Consider the following 19,951-nt stretch of genomic DNA (forward strand, 5'->3'; position numbering starts at 1 on the left):
GTAGTATTTCATGTGAGTCTATTAAGATGGACAGTATATAAACATTGCCCTTCTCTGCTGATCCACTTAGTATAAATAACACAAAGGGCCTGGAGACGAAATATTTTCATTACCCGTTGCAGAGACGTACAACAAACCCTATAGTGTTCTGATGTGTGTATGTTTTAAATCCAACGCCAGAGCAGAATCGCATTTTTCCGTACAGATGTCTCTGTAGACTACGGCCATAGTCAAAGTTAGGTTAGCTACACAGTTTCCGATAACTAGAATCAGTCGCTATGTTACCAAAAGTTTGAAAGGTGCAAGCTAAATCTATGAGACTTTATTCTGACACGTAGGTAATTGTAAATGTGAGCAGTTGACGATGGTATCGGACAGTGACAACTTCATCAGTTCCAACAACCGCGTCTCTGACTGTGTGTGTCTGAGACTACAGCAGGTGCCTCTTGTGACGTCATGTGTACACTCATTGCGTTAGTTGCCGACGGTGATTGAATCAGTAATGTGAAGTAAATTTCGTGTGTTTGTAATTTTATTTTACTTTAAATACAAGATAGTGAGAATGCGCTTTTCGTCCTGTGTGTTTGTGAAGTGAAGCTTAAATGTTATCGAAATGTCAAGGAGTTCCAAGACACAACATAAAGTTGACAGCGGTACTGTCGAGGTGAAAAGTAAGGTGAGTAGCCTTTAGGGATGTAACTCATAAACTTTCTCACTTTGTGTCACCATCAGCTTCGAGTTATGTCTAGAGGTACATAATTATTTTATGGCACCTTTCTCGAAGGCAGCTCTCTTATGTTCAAGACAAGAATCGAATTTGTGAAGCATTTCGTATAACATAACCTGTCATTTTATAATGTTATCATTACATTGGATAGTCGATGACAGCTATGTTGCAATAGAGACGTCATGTAAGGCTTGTTTGAATCTAAAAGTGATACAGACGTGTATTTAAGTGCTCATAAACGCACTGTTAGCAGAATCGGTCGTCTCATTAAGATTTTTTGTTTGAAATATGGTGAGCTGCGAGTAGTATTTAAATTCTAGAGTAAGACTGTACTCCGCACAAGACCACTGAAGTTAACAAAATAAAACTTTAGTACCACAAATATTTTCCAAATGGGAGGCAAGGTTTCTTCTTTCATGTTATTGCAAATGACTGCTGATTACCACAGCCAATCGTATTTTATAAACACGTTATGTCTCGTTGAACTACACATTTCTTAGTGAAGTATGGCTGTCTCTTACATGTCTCTGGAGGGTATCTTTTGCCTTTTACAGACCTAGTTATGAATTGCATCTGTAGGCTCCAGCCTAACAGCCTTCTCTCTAGCCATCAAATCAGATTTAGTACATTTTCCTTCAATCAACACAAAGAAATTTTTCATTAGTTTGTGTTGAATATATTCCTCATTTCATAAGATAAAAATACCTGGCCAAAGTAAAATGATATGAAAAACTGCCAGCCAATGATTTGTTATTTTACAAGTTGCCCATCATTTCATTATCGTATTTGATTTGTAATTTTTTTATCAAAGTATTGTTAGCTTCATGACTGCAACTGTTAATAAATATTCCACCAAAGCCACGTACAGGTACTTGTAGATATTTTACTGTTTATAATGTCACCAGTCTTCTTTTATTATTTCTGTAGTGACAGAGGTCTTCCAAATGGAATTTATACTACCAGTTGGATCAAATTCAAAAGGGTTGTCTTGTAGAATATTTGATATCAATAACTATTACATATCCATTTTTGTCTTGGAGATGACAGTTTGCATTCATCCAAATTACAAATTCTGTTTTTAGATTTATTGTAATGTCGATTTAGAGTGACAAACATTAAAAAATTTTTTAAAAACTGGCACAGAAGAGCACTGAATTTGCAGAAATGTTTTGTGGCCCATATTGTATTCATTCTCAATACTGTAGTCTGCATTCTGTCACACAAAGTGGGTGTACAGATTGTTGAATGCTGTAGTTATTGCAGTATCAGTTGTTCCTTACTGTCTTTATTTCTGTGATGCATACCTCATAAATGGCTTTTAAACTTTTGCATCTTGTCACAGTTAAATCTCACTGCTGTGTATGCATTGACTTCTTCCACATCCTTGAATGTTCTGCTATAGTTATGGGATTTACTGAAAACATTAAATGAGCTGAATAGTTGACGTATCTGCATATCAGATGCAGTTGGGGTGTCAACGAAGTTTAGACTGATTCATTTATATTGAGACTGTTCATAATGATAAGCTGTCAAGCATCTCCTTAAAGCAAGATCACGGGGGAAAAAAGCAGAATATCTGCTTTCATTTACTATCCATGCTGACATTTCAACGAAGATAATTGACAGGAAAAAAACACAATGTCACTTTATTGTGTTATTTTGGTAACTTATCTTCAGTGAAGCAGGTCACAATATGATGGTTGACACACACACACACACACACACACACACACACACACACACACACACACACACAAATATCCTAGCTAAAAGTCACTGGTATTATAAGGCAAAACAGATGACCATCAAGTTTCCTGTTTACTTCTTGTTTCCATTAAATTGGTTGCAGGGCACAATTAATCTGACACTTCCTTTGTAACTTATTATGGAAAATTGAGTTGCTATTTGTCTGACTTACTTCCTGGTTCTGGCAGCCCTAAACTGTCTAAATCTAATGCCCAATAGCAACCAAGAAATTGTGTTCTTGCAATCCGATTAATCCATTTGGCAGTATTTATTGACAATCTCTACCAGCTTCACAATAAACCCTGTTATAGGTACACTTTCTGCTTGGTCATAATGTATGCTGCATAGGGGGATGGGACATGCGGAGCGGGGTACGTAGTAACAGGTCGGAACATATTGTTCTAAATATTGGAACTTCCCAGTATTGTGTTCTGGAGGAGGAGTAAATGAAGTATAAGACACCATTAGATGTTGGAAATATTGAATCATAATTGTGAAAGGAAACTCAGTCCAGTTGCTGTAGTGTAGTGTCTTGAAAGCAATTGAGTAAGACATGACTTACTACAGCTAGGTGACAAGGACAAAAGGAGAAAGGTAGCAGAAGCCTTAACCATGACATGGAGTGGTCCTTTGGGCCTAATCACAAAGTAAGTAGTAAAAATAAACAATGGAAGATCTTGGTTGAAATGTCAACAAACGATAGATTACTACATACCGTAAAGATGAAAAAGACTGTTACTGTCTGCAACTAAAAGTTCCATCTTTATGGTGAGCAGCAATCTATCCTTTCCATAATAAAGTAAATAGTAGGAAAGAAATATTGTAATGTTTTCTAAGATAGATGTTTTTATTGGAGTAGATGGAGAATTTAGCTGTTAAAGGCTGGATGCAGTGAATACCAAAACTGTTAGAATATAGAGATCTCCAGGTGGAGATGTAAATAAATTTTCTGAAAGATTTGAGCTATGTATGAAGAAAACACTACAGTCTAAAACAACAGAAATGGCAAAAACTGATGAATGGACATCAGATAAATCACTCTGCTTCTGCATTACAACAATGACTGCACTGTTTTCTGCATCTCCGTGGCATGCTTTATATACCCTCCACTGTCAGTAATGCCACCTGCTGTCTGTGAGTAGTTACTGCACACTGGTGTCGAACATCGGTGGTGGTCTACATTAATGTGACAGCAATGTGTATAAAAAAGCTGTGTCAGGGTTTTTTAAGTTCAGAAAAATGGACACTGTTGGTTCACAAATTATGTAATTAAAAAAAATTATCTATCAACCTCTTTATTTCATTTTTAATACATGTTTAGACTCTGCAGTTTTCCAAGATGCACTCAAAGCTGCTAAAATTATAGCAAGTAGATAAGAATCTGCCCTAAAACTACTGACCTGTTTCTATAGTCCCAGTTTTCTCTAAAGTATTCTTCTTCTTCTTCTTCTTCTTCAGTAGCTCTACAGCCCTTGGTGTGCCTTGGCTTCTTCAACAATCTTCCTCCACACTTCTCAGTTATTTGCTGCTCTTTTCCACCCCCGGACTCCCATATTGCTGATATCCATTATTACCTCATCAATCCATCTTCTTCTAGGTCTCCCTTTTCGCCTAACTGAATGGATCAAACCTTTCATCATTTTCTTTGGAATTGTACCCTCTGCCATTCTCTCCAAGTGTCCTAGCCATCGTATTCGCTGTGATTTCACAAATTTTACTATGTCCCTGCTTTGTAATTCGGCATTGTAGTGTGTTCTCCAGCCTTCTTCCTCCCTTATTGGCCCATAGATTTTGCGTAGTATTTTCTGCTCAATGCTTCTTAGAGCATTTTTATCATGTTCTGTCAACGTCCATACCTCTGAGCCGTATGTGATAACTGGGCGGGCTAGGGAATTATATATTAGCAATTGAATTTTTCTTGTAACAAGGCTACTTTTGAAAAGCTGCATATTTGCAAAGTAAGCCTTGTTTCCTGCTTGTATTCTTTCCCTTATAGCCTTTCCAATACTGTTATCATTTGTTGTTAGGGCTCCCAAGTAGTTAAAAGAGGACACTCCATTGAAGCATTTCCTATTGATGTTTAGGTTTTTAGGGGTTCTTCTGGCCTCAGATTGTGACATTACCATATATTTTCTTTTGTTTTCATTTACTATGAGGCCAATTTTTAAGGCTTCTGTTTCCATTGCCTGGTATGTTTCTAGGAGTGTATTGGTATTTCTTCCTACTATAGCAATGTCATCAGCGTATGCACATATCTGGCTAGTTTTCATAAATATGGTGCCTCTTTTGTTGATTTTATTTACTGCACTAAGCAGGGATATATGTTGAATAGGACACTGGAGAGACTATCCCCTTGCTTCACACCTTTATTAAAGTCAAAGCTTTCACTTGTTCTGCTAAGGACCTTTACTTTCGCTCTTGTCTCTGTCATTGTCATTCTGATTAGTCTTTTAATTTAACACATATACCAACTTCTTTCAGTACTCTGTATAGTTATTGCTGATTTATGAAGGCTTGTTTGAAATCGATGAATAAGAAATGCAGATCTATATCATATTCATAGAACTTTTCCATCATTTGCCTTATCACAAATATTTGATCAGTTGTTCCTCTGCCTGGTCGAAAGCCACACTGATATTCCCCTAGTATGCCTTCTGCACACTTCCGTATCCTTTCGTTTAATATACCTGTGAAGATCTTATAAGCTTTACTTAGGAGTGTTACACCTCTATAGTTTTCACATGCTGTTCTGTCCCCTTTCTTATAAATGGGGACTATTATTCCAATTTTCCAATTATCTGGCATAGTTTCTGTTTCCCATATATCTGATATTAATGTGTGCAGTTCCTTTATTACAGCCTCACCACCAGTTTTTATTAATTCAGCAATTATGCTGTCATCCCCAGGGGCTCGATTGTTTTTTGACTTGCGCACAGCCTGAGAGACCTCTTGTAGTGTTGGCTTTCTTGCCTCATTGGTGTCATTGTCTACTTCCGGCTCTACTCTTCCCTCCTGTGCAGCTGTCTCTTCATCTTCTAGGCTGGTGCATAGTGTATCTTTGAAATACTCTGCCCATCTTCCCACTATCTGTTCTTCCTTATTTCACTCTGTTCCTTTAGTTCTTCTAGTTCTTGAAATTTCTTCTTATTTAACTCTCTTTTCTTTCTCTTGCACAGTCTGTTAGCTCTTCTCCTTAATTCTCTATATTGTTCCACATTATTTCTGGTTTCTCTCTGTAGCACTTTTGTTCTTGCCCTGTTCTTTTCCTCTATTGCTGACCTGCAATCTTCATCAAACCACTCCTGGGTTCTTTTGTTCCTTCTTATTCCTATTATTACCTCTGCAGCATCCTTAATGGCTTTTTCAAACCTGTTCCACCTTTCATCTACTCCTACTGTGGTCTCTTCATTGCTCAACTTTCTACTTAGTGTTACTTGGTATTTTTTTACTTCATCAGGGATGTTCAGTTTGTCTGTATTCCATTTCATCATCTTTCCCATTCTGTTGCCATTTGTTAGTGACAGTTTCTCTCTCAAGACTGATTTTATCAAAAAGTGGTCTGAATCACAGTTTGGTCCACTGTTAGTAATGCCACCTGCTGTCTGATGTCGAACATTGGTGGTGGTCTACATTGATGTGACAGCAATGTGTATCAAAAAGCTGTGTCAGGGTTCTTTAAGTTCAGAAATATGGACACTGTTGGTTCACAAATTATGTAATTAAATAAAAAATTATCTATCAACCTCTTTCTTTCATTTTTAATACATGTTTAGACTCTGCAGAGTTTTCCCAGATGCACTCAAAGCTGATAAAATTATAACAAGTAGATAAGAATCTGCCCTAAAACTACTGACATGTTTCTATTGTCCCACTTTTGTCTAAAGTATTAGAGTCTCTAATGTACAACCAGCTAAATAACTATTTCAAAAAGCATGCTCTCTCTGCTTCAACAAACTGTTTGGAATCCAACGTGGTAAAAATACTACTAATGCTGTCACTGAAGTTGTTGACCATGTGTTAACTGCATTTGGAAATAAGGATCTAATACATGCTGCACTTTGTGATCTCAGCAAAGCCTTTGACTGTATACCCTTTAACACCCATGTTGCCAAACTGGAATTCAATGGCATACACAACCCATCTTTAGCTCTAATGAAGTTCTATTTAAGCAACAGAAGACAGTTTGTCTCAGTTAAAAACGAGTGCTCTTCGTTGAAAGAGATTTGGACTAGAGTGCTGCAGGATTCAGATCTTGCTACCATTTCTCTTCATCATTGTACTTCAGGCTTTCACTCTGACTGAAAATGAACTGGGAGAAACATAGCATGTCTGCAAGAGAATAGCAAATATGTGCCATCTCATGTGGAAACAGATGGATGCAGTTACTAATGAGTGCCTGTCACACACTTTTTATGACATATTGATATGGGAGTATACTTATTGCATCAGTTAAATTCTGAAAATTCAAAACAAAACAAAAATCGGAATATGGGCAGAATGTGGGAAACTGCTGCAATTAGTAACCCAAGAATTAGCAAGGGAACCATACCTAAACAGGTAATATTACGGCCAATGCTGACCTTCCTTTTAATTCCTATTGATGTCTGTCTCGGGTTCTTCAGCCGACCCTGGTTTGATGATTTTTCTGATGTTTTTCCAGTACAAGTGGCTGAAATTGTCAAAGATATACCCTCTATTGCTGGTGGTGGAATGGAATTGAGCTCATGGCCGCAGGATGTATTTGCATGCCAACATCTAAGGGCTTTTCCATGGTCATTTCTGGTGCGGTTTTCCTCTTGCTACGTGCAACAGTACATCGCTGCAGCTTGTGAATCAATTATATTTTTCTTTGTTGGTGAAGCTGTTCACATGTTTGTATATTTCTACAGCTTCTCTGAACAAGCAGCTGACAGCTCTTCTCTACAGCCAGAACTTCCATACTAGCGAATTTTACTATGTGCCCGGCCTCACACAGCGCATTCTCTGACACGGCCGATTTCTACACCTGCCCCAATCTGCAATGTCGCTTATGTTCTGTGGTCCTGGTGTTGATTGATCATTCAGTAATTCCAGTATAAATTTTTCTACATGTATATGGGTTGTGGTATATTCCCAATATTGCAAATGGGCCCCTTTTACTCCTTTGCTGATATGAGACACTCATTGATCTCCTTTGTTAGTTTATAAATTGTCTGTATGCTGTGTTTGCACAATATACGGCCGATTCTGTCCATCACTAGGAGTGTGTGGCAGAAAGGCTGTACCTGACACTTCCTTTTTTGATGTGTCACTTTGCCAAGTGTTTGACTCTGTTACACTTCTTTGTATAACTGGTGGAGTACTCATTGTTCCTCAGAACAATTTCCAGGTGTTGCATCTCATACCTGAGGTGCCGCAGCTCACATACTCATCTTGCTTGTAATGCGAGCGAGACGAATATGTGAGCCACGGCACTTCAGATGAGAGATGCGACACTTGGAATGATGGACAGAATCAGCCGTATATTGTTGAAACAAAGATCATAAAGTCCCTCAGATCGGCAACAGAGAAAAGGGGCCCACTTGCAATGTCAGGAATAAACTGCATACTATGCGTGTGCGGAGAAGTTTATGTTGGAATGACTGGATGATCAATTAACACCAGGATCACAGAACATGAGTGGCATTGTAACTTGTGGCAGGTGGAGAAATCCATCGTATCAGAGCACGAGCACTGTGTGAGGCTGACCACATAATAAAATTTGCTAACACAGAAGTTCTCGCTGTAGACAAGCTGTCACAACCATTCTTTCAGAGAAACTATAAAAATACAAAGACATGAGAATAGCTTCAACTAAAAAGAAGAAAGCCTCAAGGTGTACCAATCCTGGATTCCCGTACTGCAGCCCCATTGCAGGTAGCAAGAGGAGAACTGCACCAGAGATGAGCACGGAAAAGCTCTTGGATGTTGGTGCGCCAGGTACATATAATCTGCGGCCACAAGCTCAACTCCAGTCCACTACCAGCAATGGAGTGCGAATCTTTGACAATGCCACCCACTCAAGCTGGGGAAATGTCACAAAAATCATCAAACAGACATCGGCAAAAGAACCCGAGACAGAAATCAACATGCAGTTTGTCAGTTCTCCTCTCCTCCCTCTCTCCCACCTCTTACATTTCACTCTAATATCAAATTCATGATTCCTTGATGCTGCAGAACATGTACTGTCAAAGTTGTGCATTTTTTTCCCCCAATTTTATTCAATGGCTCCTCACTAATTATGTTACCTCCAGCATCATCATCCTGTAGCACTATATTTCAAAAGTTTCTTATTGTCTTCTTGTCCTAACTGTATACCAATAGAAAAGATATATGAAAGTATTTTATGTTAACGAATATCTATTTTTCATAAATTCCTCTCCTTATTAGCAGTCTGGATTTAATAATCTAATTCTCTCAACCTCGTGTTATTTATGTTTGTTGATGCTCATTGTATAGCATATTTTCAAGATTATATCCATTCCATTCAACTGATCTCCCAAGTCCTTCACTATCTCTGAAAGAATTACAATGTCACAGGCAAACTGCCATGTTTTAATTTCTTCTCCCTGTGCTTTGATTCTCTTTCCAAATTCCTTCTTGGTTTTCCTCACAGCTTGCTCAATGTAAAGATTGAATAACATCAGGAATAGGCTATATACCCTGTCAAACTCTCTTCTCAGCTACTGGAACTGCTTCTCTTTCATGCCCATCAACTCTTCTTAGTGCAGGCTGGTTTTTGTAAAAGTTGCAAATAACCTTTTGATTCTGTATTTAATCCCTACTACCTTCAAACTTTCAAAGAGTGAAGTCCCGTCCACATTGTCGAAACCATGTCTCTAAATAAGCAAATCCTATAAATGTAGATTAGCTTTTCTTCAACCTCTCTCTTAAGATAAGACGTGTCAGTATTGCCTTGTGTGTTTCTACTTTCCTTCAGAACCCAAACTGATCTTCCCTTGGGTCGGTTTTTACCAGTTTTTTTCAAAATAATTTGTCAATATTGTGCAACCATGCCTTATAAAACTGATGTGTCAGTAATATTGGTATGTCAGTAGCTACTGCATTCTATAGGATTGTTAATTATGTTCTTCTTGACGTCTGAGAGTATTTCATTTGTCTTTTATGGGTCTTGCATACGAGACAGAATAGTTTTGTCATGATGGCTTTCCCAAGGATCTCAATAATTCTGAAGGAATGCCATTTGTTCCAGAAGTCTTGTTTCAACTTGGCCTATCAATCTGTCAGTTTCTTCTCACAGTATCATATCTTAAGCTGCAATTGTAATACAGCCAAAAATCATAATACTATTTAGGATGTTTTCCATCACTCGCTATGGCACTCTTGTAAAGCTTTTTGTGTGCAAAAAATACAAAGTTGCTGCTTGGTTCAAATTCTCATTTAAACTTTTCGTACCCTTACATCCGACTAGGTGAGGCTGTTCTCAGAACAAAGGAATACCTCATCCAAATAGAACCATACACAGCAGTGTAAAGTGAAGGAGAGGGGACATCAATTTGTTCTGACCTGAGCAATCGTGGATAACAGTTGTGTGTGTGTGTGTGTGTGTGTGTGTGTGTGTGTGAGAGAGAGAGAGAGAGAGAGAGAGAGAGAGAGAGAGAGAGAGAGAGAGAGAGTCTTTTCATTGTGTCAACTGCAGCTCAAAGTGTCTTTACAGGGAGTAGCAATCTATCCTTTCCATAATTGTTGACATTACAACCTGGACTTTCTGTTGTTCAATGCTAATTTGTAACTTTTTGTGGTACAAAAAGCTTGTTCGGTAGTTAGTTCTACTAAGTTTCAAGAAAAGACTGGATTCTTTCACAACTCACTAACTTGCACAGCTTCCCATCCTATTTTATATTCCTGGCCTATTGACTTCATTTGGAAGTCGCTCTTCTGTGCAAGACTGTATAAAGTTCCAGCCAGTTACCTATTGGCAAGTATCATAATAAACATTTGTATTTAGTATGTGAAAAGATTTTAAACAGGATAGGTGCTGTTGCACACCTTTGCTATGATCATAGTAAAATGAAAATAGTGTTCAGCACTATGTCTGGGTTGATCAGTCACCCAACTTGTAGAAATTTTTTGCTCCTTTGGAGTTAGTTTTAGAGACCCCAGGATTAATCAGATATTATTTTTTCACCATCAGCCTACTCAGGTCCTACATCAGCAAGTTACAGGATGTATGAAAACTTTTGTGAAAAAGGTTATTTCATATTTTCTGCTTATTAAGGCAATATAAGACCCTCCTAGTTTTGCTTCCTAAGTCCCTCCTAGTTTTGCTTCCTATTTCATTTTCCAATGTTGTCAGATTAGAGGTGGTGATTGTTTCCATCATAGAAAATATTTTTCATTGACAGTTTGATGCTGAGTTCCGCCGTTTCTCAGTTAACCGGGATGAGATGCGTCGGTATGACGACTTTCGGCAGCTAGTGGAACGACTACATCATTTGTCAGACGTCCCATTTCTGCTTTCATACACTGATCCACGTGATGGAGACCTGCTTCCCATCAACAATGATGATAATCTGGGACGTGCTTTACTGAATGCACGGCCTCTTCTGCGGCTAATAGTGCAACGAAAAGGTAAGTAAAATAACCTGCTTGATAACTATAAATTAATCACAGATTTCTTCAAAACGCAATGAGATTTCACCAGGTTACTCTGACAGATACATGCTAGTTGACACAAGTTATTGCCTCTTTATTCAATAATAATAAAACTAAAGTACTATAGGGTCCTTTGCCACCACTTCACCTATCATGCAGTCTCCTTACCCAGGATTCTGCCCTCATTGTGAAAGCAATGGTTTTATCACCCACCACCCTGTCCAAGCCCGTCCCTGTACTACCACTGGTCCCAACCCCCTGTGGATGAACTAGCTCCAAAATGAGGATCTTACAGCCACAACCATCTCTTATTGCCATCCAAAGCTGTCATTTGGTATAGGTGGGTTCAACCAATCTATGCTAGACTATAAAAACAAGCGTTTAGGTTTAAAGCAGGATTGCTCCTTTTTTTTTTAGCATATAGTGTGATTTTCATATTTGCCAATGCTTTTAAAATGTGAAAAAAAATTGCAAAGTGGTTGCCAGTGAAGACTTCGGTGCTTTACTTAATAAGCGGAAGGTTAATATAAAAATGAATGGGGGTTACCTGCACATAGATTATTTATATATTTTTTTTAAACAGGCACTATAGCTGAGTCGATGTTACTGTAAGATGATTGATCATCTAAAACCTTCAGCAATTCTATTGCAAGTAGTTGCTTCATGAGACGCAACAGCCTGTTATACTTTCAGTGACATGTTAGTGTGACGGAACAAGGTGTCACATTTGCTGATCTACTGATACTAAATTTAATCTGCTTATCATATGAATCCTCATATTATCTTTCAAATGGATATTTTTTCAAATTTTTTTTCTCTAGTGCTGTGAAATGCGTGAATATAAAATGCACTGGCAGAAAAACAAAAATTTGGTTTAATATTTGAGCAACTGAAAACCCATGGCACTAAAATTTTGTGTAGAAAGGTGCCTAAGGTTCTGTACTGTGCTGAGGAAATGGAAAGTACAGTAGTAAAATTGTCTTCTTTTTTAATATAAAAAAATAAAAATAAATAAAAGTTGCTGGCACATATATGTAATTGAAAGTAATGTAAATAAGTAAGTAATTAATCTTTTCAAAGACAAATATCTATAATTTAATTCACAATGACTCTGAGCTTGTTCTACAGTTGTGATTAGTAGACATGTCCCAGTGTTAATTTTCTAAATTTCTGCAACTATGGCCTGTTCTGGCTATAGTATTCATTTGCACTTCACATACACGAGAGAGAAAGTCAGGCATCTTGTGTGAAATCTGCTTTGAATAGTGAGAACTTGTCTGGGGGCCTTGGATTTCCCACTGGCCTTGTCATGTCATTGAACTTCCTTTAACTTCCATTCTTCTCAGGATTATATGTAATCTTTTCTCAGTGTCGTTGGCTGAAGCGCGTTATTCATCATTGTTTTGCTATTTGTGAGTGAGTGAGCGAGTGAGTGAATGAGTGTCTTCACAACCTTGTTTTCATGAAAAGTGTTTCTGTTCAGTATACTTAGCATTCATTGGCCGCCTCTTTTCTTTAATCATCTTTGTTCCAACTCACTGGTCTGGGTCATCAGTCTTCTGAATGATTTGATGTGGCTCGCCACAAATTCCTCTCCTGTGCCAACCTCTTCATCTCAGAGTAGCACTTGCAACTTATATCCTCTATTACTTGCTATGTGTATAATGGAGAGACCCATCATGACACTTTTTCAATTAAAGACCAAATGACCTGTGGATACACATAACGATTATCGAATGCAGTGGTTTCCATTGCCTTCTGCATCCTCATGTCGTTGATCATTGTTGATTCTTCCCATTAAGAGCAGTTTCCCATTCCAAGGGCCCAAGTGTGAACCTTTGTCCACTCCTCTGCTCTCTTTGACAAGGCTGTTGGCTGAAGGGAGTGACTGGTCTGAGTAGGACGATTAAATTTTATTATGTTTATGAATGTTGTCATTTTTAGTAGAGAAACTCATCCACATCTGGACAGGTTTCTGAAGGTCCCACCATACCACTTCAGGTGAATTCTGGGGTGGTTACTTTAAAAGGCAGCGACCAAATACCTGCCCCATCCCCCCCAGCAAGAGCTGCTGCTTTGTTTCTATTGGTCACTATCACTGTTGTCACTGAGTGGAGGAAACTTTAATTTCCCTTTCCCAACAAAGACAAGAATAGTGTGTATCAATTTAAGCATTAATACTACTCCTAGATAACAAAGATGTTTTTAAAAAGAATGTGAAACATAGAAAAGAATCTTAATTTTTAAGGCATGAGGTGCTATCCAAAATTTTCAGGACTGGTGCAGCCGTCTGTTGAAAACCTTGCCTTTGGACTAATGGTCACCATCACCCTCGAAGTAGATCCCGTCCGCACGTACCATCCGGTCCCAGTGCTTCTGCCATTGGTCAAACGTTTTCTGGAAGTCTGTTCATTGAGGGTGTTTATCACCACCAACAATGCATCTTGAATCCTCTCTAGTGTGTCGAACCGACGGCCCTTCAACTTGCGTTTCAGTTTTGGGACTAGCGCCAAGTCGCAAGGTGGCATAACAGGTGAGTACGGTGGGTGGGGTAAAACCGCCATGTTGCATTTTGCCAGAAAGGTCCCGGTGAGCAAGGACGTGTGACAGTGCGCGTTGTTGTCGTGATGCAGCAGCCAGTGCCCTTGACGCCAAAGTTCGGGTGGCGTCGCCGCGTGTTTTCACAGAGCCATCACAAAATGTCACAGTAGTGTGTGGAATTCACTGTTTAGTTGGGTGGGACGAATTCTTTGTGCACAATTCCCTTGGTATCAAAGAAAACGATGATCACTTCACTTTGCTCTTCACCTTTCTCGCTTTTTTGGGTCTTGGAGAGCCAGCCAGGGCTCTTCCACTGGGACGATTGTTGCTTTGTCCCTGGGTCATAATTACAAACCCAGCTCTCATCGCCGTGACAAGAAGGTTGGATCATCAGATGCAGTCTGACGAAGGTCCGCTGTTCTGTTTGCGAATCTATCGTAAAATTGCCACGCACCAAACGAGAGTATTACGGAAATCACTGTGGACATGCCACATGTCCTCCCAGCTGAATGCCACTCCACACACTGACTCATTGGGTATGCAGCTCTTGTCACCTAGCGGTGCAAAGATCTACTACTCCTACTTTCCAGATGACAGCACCAGTCCCGAAAATTTTGGATTACATCTCGTATGTGTGTTTGAAGTTGCTTTTAAGTGATTCATCATGTTAATTAATGCTGAATTTTTCTTTGGATACAGTCCATTTAAGCAACATATAGTTAGTGGAACACTTTTAGGTATTTCATATTACTAAGCTGTTAAATAAATAACTTAATCAGTTTTAACAGTTGCTTTCAGTGACAAATTGTAGTGGTTCACTCTTTTCAAGCTTCTTCTTTTTTTAAGTAGTTAAATGAGTGCGAGTTACATTCAGCCTTTACCTTTTGAGGTTCAGATGTTCTATCAAAAATTTACAAGAATTAATTTAACATGTTTTCCAACATTTCAACTGGCCAGTACAGATAGTAGTTGACTTTTGGAGCATGTTGCATCCAAACTGTCTTCGAATTTTCCATTATTTGCGATGGAGAGGCAATTCAGAGGCTGGCTGGCTGGCCTCGTCCATTCCCCCTGTGAGCCGCTCCTTCATTGGGGTCCCCAGTCACCCTGAGGGTGGACAGGTACACTCTCCTTCAGCGCATTCGGGAGGACGACGGTTCAATCCCGCGTCCGGCCATCCTGATTTAGGTTTTCCGTGATTTCCCTAAATCGCTCCAGGCAAATGCTGGGATGATTCCTTTGAAAGGGCACAGCCGATTTCCTTCCCCGTACTTCCCTAATCCGATGAGACCGATGACCTCTCTTCCCACAAACAACCCCCAACCCTCTCCTATGGGGGGACGGTTCACTAATTACTGGGAGCTCCAATGTTAGGAACACTATGAAGTCCCGTTTGGGAAGTAGTTTCTAGGACTGGAATGAAATTCAATGAGCACTCAGTATGTCTGCGGGGAGGGGGCTCAATCTTAGATATGGAGGGTGCCCTGTCTGCGGTATCGAGTATGCAGGGTGTAGTCATATGCAAGTTGTGGATTGCATCGGCACCAAAGGTGTCCGGGGTCATCTGTGGCTTATACGGAAGACTGGCGGGTGGTGAAGATAGCTGGCTTTGCTTATGCATCGTTCCAAGAGTTGATTGGGCTCCTTTCTTTGGGAGCCTGGTGGAGGGTCTTAACCACAGGCTTTGTCGATTCTGCAATGGTCTTCACTGCAGATTTCTGGACCTGCGTTATGGTGTGGAATATTGTAGGATTCTCCTTGATAGGTCAGGGATGCAGGTACTTGGGTAGCTAGACAGTAGCTTAAAGTCCTCCGAAGAATGCTTGCCAGTCTATACGCAGATTGCAAAAACACATCCTTCATGGAGTAAAGACACTTTGACTGTCAAAACTTTAACACTAAATTGTTGAAGTATTTGTAACGAAGTTCCTGAATTTAGAGCCGTCCAGGAAAGTAGTTGCGTTCTAATTATTCTCGAAACTGAGAGCTGGCTGAAACCTGAAGTAGAAAGCTCTGAGATGATGAGGCATGGAGTGTATACTGAAAATACAAATTAGACACCATAAGAGGGGTAGTGTTCATTGCAATCAACAAAAATTTTCTCTCCATTGATGTTGAAATTGATTCTAAATGTGAAGCTGTCTGGGTACAAGTAACCAGTATAGGTGAACTCAGATTAATCATTGGATGTTTTTATTGGCCACCCAATTCCACCTACAGGTCTAGACTCACTCAGTAGTGTGGAAACACGAAATTGTGCGATATTAGTTGGAGGTGACTTCAACCAACCAAGTACAGAGTGCGACCTTTATGTATTCACTGCAGGTGGTGTGGACAGACAGTCTTGGGCAATAAGACTGAAACATTTTCAGAAAACTGTATTGAGCAGCTAGTTTGGTAGCCTACTCACAATGGAAATACTTTTAGACTGTCCTCATCTTATAGACAGTGTCAGTATTGATGACAGTGTTAGTAATGAGGCAGGAATTAGCGATTGTGATGTCATCATGGCGACGAAGATTACTAAAGGTAATAAATCCACCCAGAAGGCTAGGAGAGTGTTTTTCCTGGAAAGAGAAGCAGTTGTTAGTGCCCCACTTAAACAGTAAACAGACATCATTTCATACCAGTGTGATGAGTTTATGGCAGTTGTGGGCAAAGTTTAAACTGACGGTGAATCACACTCTGAAGATCTATGTGCCAAGTAAGTGGCTAAAGGACAGAAAAGACCAACTGTGGTTTAATAACAAAATTAGAAAATGCCAAGGTAGCACACTGTTGCACTCTTGGCTAAAAAAAAAAGGGGGAGGGGAGCACCAGTGATGACATGCAAAAAGTTAGTAGATATTCACGCAGCTGTAAAAATATTGATGCGCAGAGCGTACAGCAACTTTCACTGTTATACCTTTCGCACAAGATCTTGCTGAGAACCCAAGAAAATTCTGTTCCTGCATAAAATCATGAAGTGGTGTGAAGGCTTCTATTCACTCACTCGTTGACCAGTCTGGTGTGGCAACAGAAGACAGCAAAAAGAAAGCTGAAGTTTGAAATTCACGTGTAAGATATCATTCATGAAGCAAGGTCGTACAAACATACCATTGTTTGACCATCACACCGGCTCCCACATGGAGGACAAAGTAACAGGCATTCCTGGCATAGAGAAGCATGTGGAAGAGATGAAAACAAACACGTTGCCAGATCCAGATTTAATCCCAATTCAGTTTTACAGAGAGTACTCTGCAGCATCGGTCCCTTATTTCACATGCATTTTTCATGAATCTGTCACCCAGTGCAAAGTTCCCAGCGATTCCAAAATTACAGACCACTATCCGTAACATCAGTTTGCTGTAGAATTCTTGAATGTATTCAGAGTTCGAATATAACCTATTTCCTCGAGACGGAAAAACTTCTGTCCACAGGACAGATTTAGAGTTGCCTGTGCTCATAACTCATATTGACCTTTTCTCATTTGATATCCTTAGAACCATGGATGAAAGGCAACAGCAGATTCCATATTCCTAATTTTTGAAAGGTGTTAAACCTTTTGCACCTCTGAACTGTTAACAAAAGTCCAAGCATATGGATTACATTCCCAGATGTGTCTGTGGCTCAAAGACTAATTATGTAAATGAACCCAGTATGTGGTCCTCGATGATGAGTATTCATTAGAGACAGAGATATCATCAGGTGTGCTCCCGGGAGGAGAGACAGGACTGGTCTTATTCTCTGTAGGCTATACAGAAATGATCTGACAGACAGGGTGTGCAGCAGTCTGCAGTTGTTCGCTGATGACACTGTGGCATCATTGAGTGACTGTAGGAGAATACAAGATGACTAAGACAAAATTTCTAGTTAGTGTGATGAATGGCAACTTGTTCTAAATGTAGAAAGATGTAAGTCAAAGCAGATGAGTAGGAAAAACAATGCCATAATGTGTGAATACAGCATTGGTAGCGTGCTGCTTGACAAAGTCATGTCGATTAAATATTGAGGCATAAAGTGGGAAAGAGAGATGAAGTGGAATGAGCACGTAAGAGTGGTAGTAGGAAAGGCAAATGGTTGACTTCAGTTTCTTGGCAGAAGTTTGGGGAAGTTTAGGTGACCTAAAAACCAAGACCGCTTACAGAAAACTAGCTTGTGTGTCCCATTTTTCAGTGCTGCTAAAAGTGTTTGGGATTCCCACCAGTTCGCATTAAACGATAACATAAAGCAATTCGGATGTGAACTGTTAGATTTGTTACCGGTAGGACTGATCAACACACTGGTATTAAGATATATGCTGCCTGAACGCAAATGGCAACCATAGGACGGAAGGCAATGTTCTATTTGTGGAGCACTATTGAAAAAATTTAGAGAACAGGTGTTTGAAGCTAACTGCAGAAAGATTCTACAGCTGCCAACAAACCTTTCACACTAGGACCATGAAAATAAGAGAAATTAAGGCTCATATAGAGGCACACAGAGAGTCGATTTCTCTCCACTCTGTTTGCAAGTGGAATAGGAAAGGAAATGACTAGTAGTGGTTCAAGGTACCCTCCACCAAGCTCCGTATAGTGGTTTGCGGAGTATGTTTGTACATTTAGATGATATTCTGCAAACGAAATGATGTGTACCAGTGAAATGTTTTCAGCAATGTAACTCTGTTCTATTTGGTCACCTGCCACCAAGGTTTTAGTGTATTACATAGTGTCATTGTTAAATGCAAATGGATACAGATATCGAAGCAATACAATAACAAGCAAAATCAGTTATGGTGATTTTAGCAGTTGATAAGTTAGGTGCCAAAAATTAATGGTTACGTAACAAAAAATTCTGTTTCTTTAAGTAAGAGATGAAAAAAAATCTGTTGCTCACACTGTAGAGAGCTAGAGGTCTATGTGAAACTTTATATGTACACCAACGTTGCTTGATGTCAGTTATTGCATTGTAAAGTGTTACAAAGTAATATGTGAGAAACTTTCTAAGAACAACTTTGTCCAACTGAAATAAATCAACATTGAAATCATGACTGCAGTCAAGCTTCACCACAATGTACTACCTTAAAGGAAAGGTCCAGACAGTTTCTTCTAAGAAAGTGTCATTTGTAGATGAAACAATGGTCAGTCAGTGAAAGTGAAACAGCAGTCAGTCAGTGGAAGTGATGACTCAGGAAGACATGTCTTTTGTCAAAGATAGACAGGTGAAGCCAAATGAAGTTTTGAGAAGTTTATTCTTCTAGTGCAGCAGTAATTTGATGATAGATATTTCACATAAAAAATGTCACTGTAGGACTCAAGGCAAGTTGCTATGTATAATATCGTTCCACCAGGTTTTAGAACTCTATAAACTGAATGGGAAGAAACAGCTGGAATTCATTGAACCGTAGATGGAAACACTGACTTTTTGTTACGACCTGCTTTTGAATTGGGAGTTATTAGAGTAACATAAACAAAGCATAGTTGTGCTTCATTTGTGCACTAATTCTGTGAGCTTATCACGTGCACAGGTTAAAGTTAAAGAGGGATCGTTAGAGGAGTGGAGACTTCATATAAAATGTTTTTGTGGTAACTTGTTGGTGTATTGCCTCCAGGCTTTCGCCATACAATGTTTGTTGAATGATTTTTTTTTGCATTTCCCCAGCACAAGTGGCTGGCAGTGTCAAAGATGCGCCCTTCATTGGAATGGATTCACCGTTGACAAACGTCAGAAAAACCATTGAGCAGCAGCACACAATGGAAGTACTGCAGAACACGATAAAGTCACTTTAGCCTCAGAGCCAAGTCAGTACGTCATGAGCTAAATGCAGCTCCACTGCATATGGTCTCCCTGAAAAGTATGCTGCGAGAAACTAGCGGTTCTAACAGCTGCAGCTTTGCAGTCCAGAATTAAGCGTTCATAAAACATGCCAATAAGGTGCCCAGAAATCATTCAGGTAAAGTTTGTCAAAATAGTACAGGGCGATTATATTGAAAACCCGAACTTACCTTCCCGTAACGAAAGTGCTAAAATGCGCTTCCCCCCCCCCCCCCCGCACCTTCCCGTAACGAAAGTGCTAAAATGCGCTTCCCCCCCCCCCGCCCCCCCCATATTTCTGGTTCTTATGTACGCTAATTATTGTTTTCAACTTACGAGCAGTGTTAATTATAGTCACAATCTCTTCCTTCACCTCACTTCGCATGGACTGGAAAAATTAATACCGAAAACGAAACTGTACAGTCATCTATTACAAATCTCTCTCCCTTTTCCTCGACTATCAACTGCCCCTCCCACGATGCGATGCGTGACAATGCAGTTGTTGAATTGTCTAGTTACCAAGCGTGATTG

The 19,951-nt window shown here is 39.6% G+C and overlaps 1 protein-coding gene across 1 annotated transcript in view; it reads left to right on the plus strand.

The window, feature by feature from the left end:
- The first annotated feature begins 245 nt into the window (after positions 1–245).
- Positions 246–19,951, plus strand: part of LOC126194914 (partitioning defective protein 6) — a 148,362-nt gene continuing 128,656 nt past the window's right edge. The window contains exons 1-2 of the mRNA XM_049933285.1: positions 246–676; positions 10,858–11,083. Coding sequence (XP_049789242.1) covers positions 614–676; positions 10,858–11,083 — 289 coding nt within the window. The 5' untranslated portion in view covers positions 246–613. The remainder of the gene's footprint in view (positions 677–10,857; positions 11,084–19,951) is intronic.

Source organism: Schistocerca nitens, chromosome 7 (assembly GCF_023898315.1).
Source record: "Schistocerca nitens isolate TAMUIC-IGC-003100 chromosome 7, iqSchNite1.1, whole genome shotgun sequence".
Lineage (NCBI taxonomy): Eukaryota > Metazoa > Arthropoda > Insecta > Orthoptera > Acrididae > Schistocerca > Schistocerca nitens.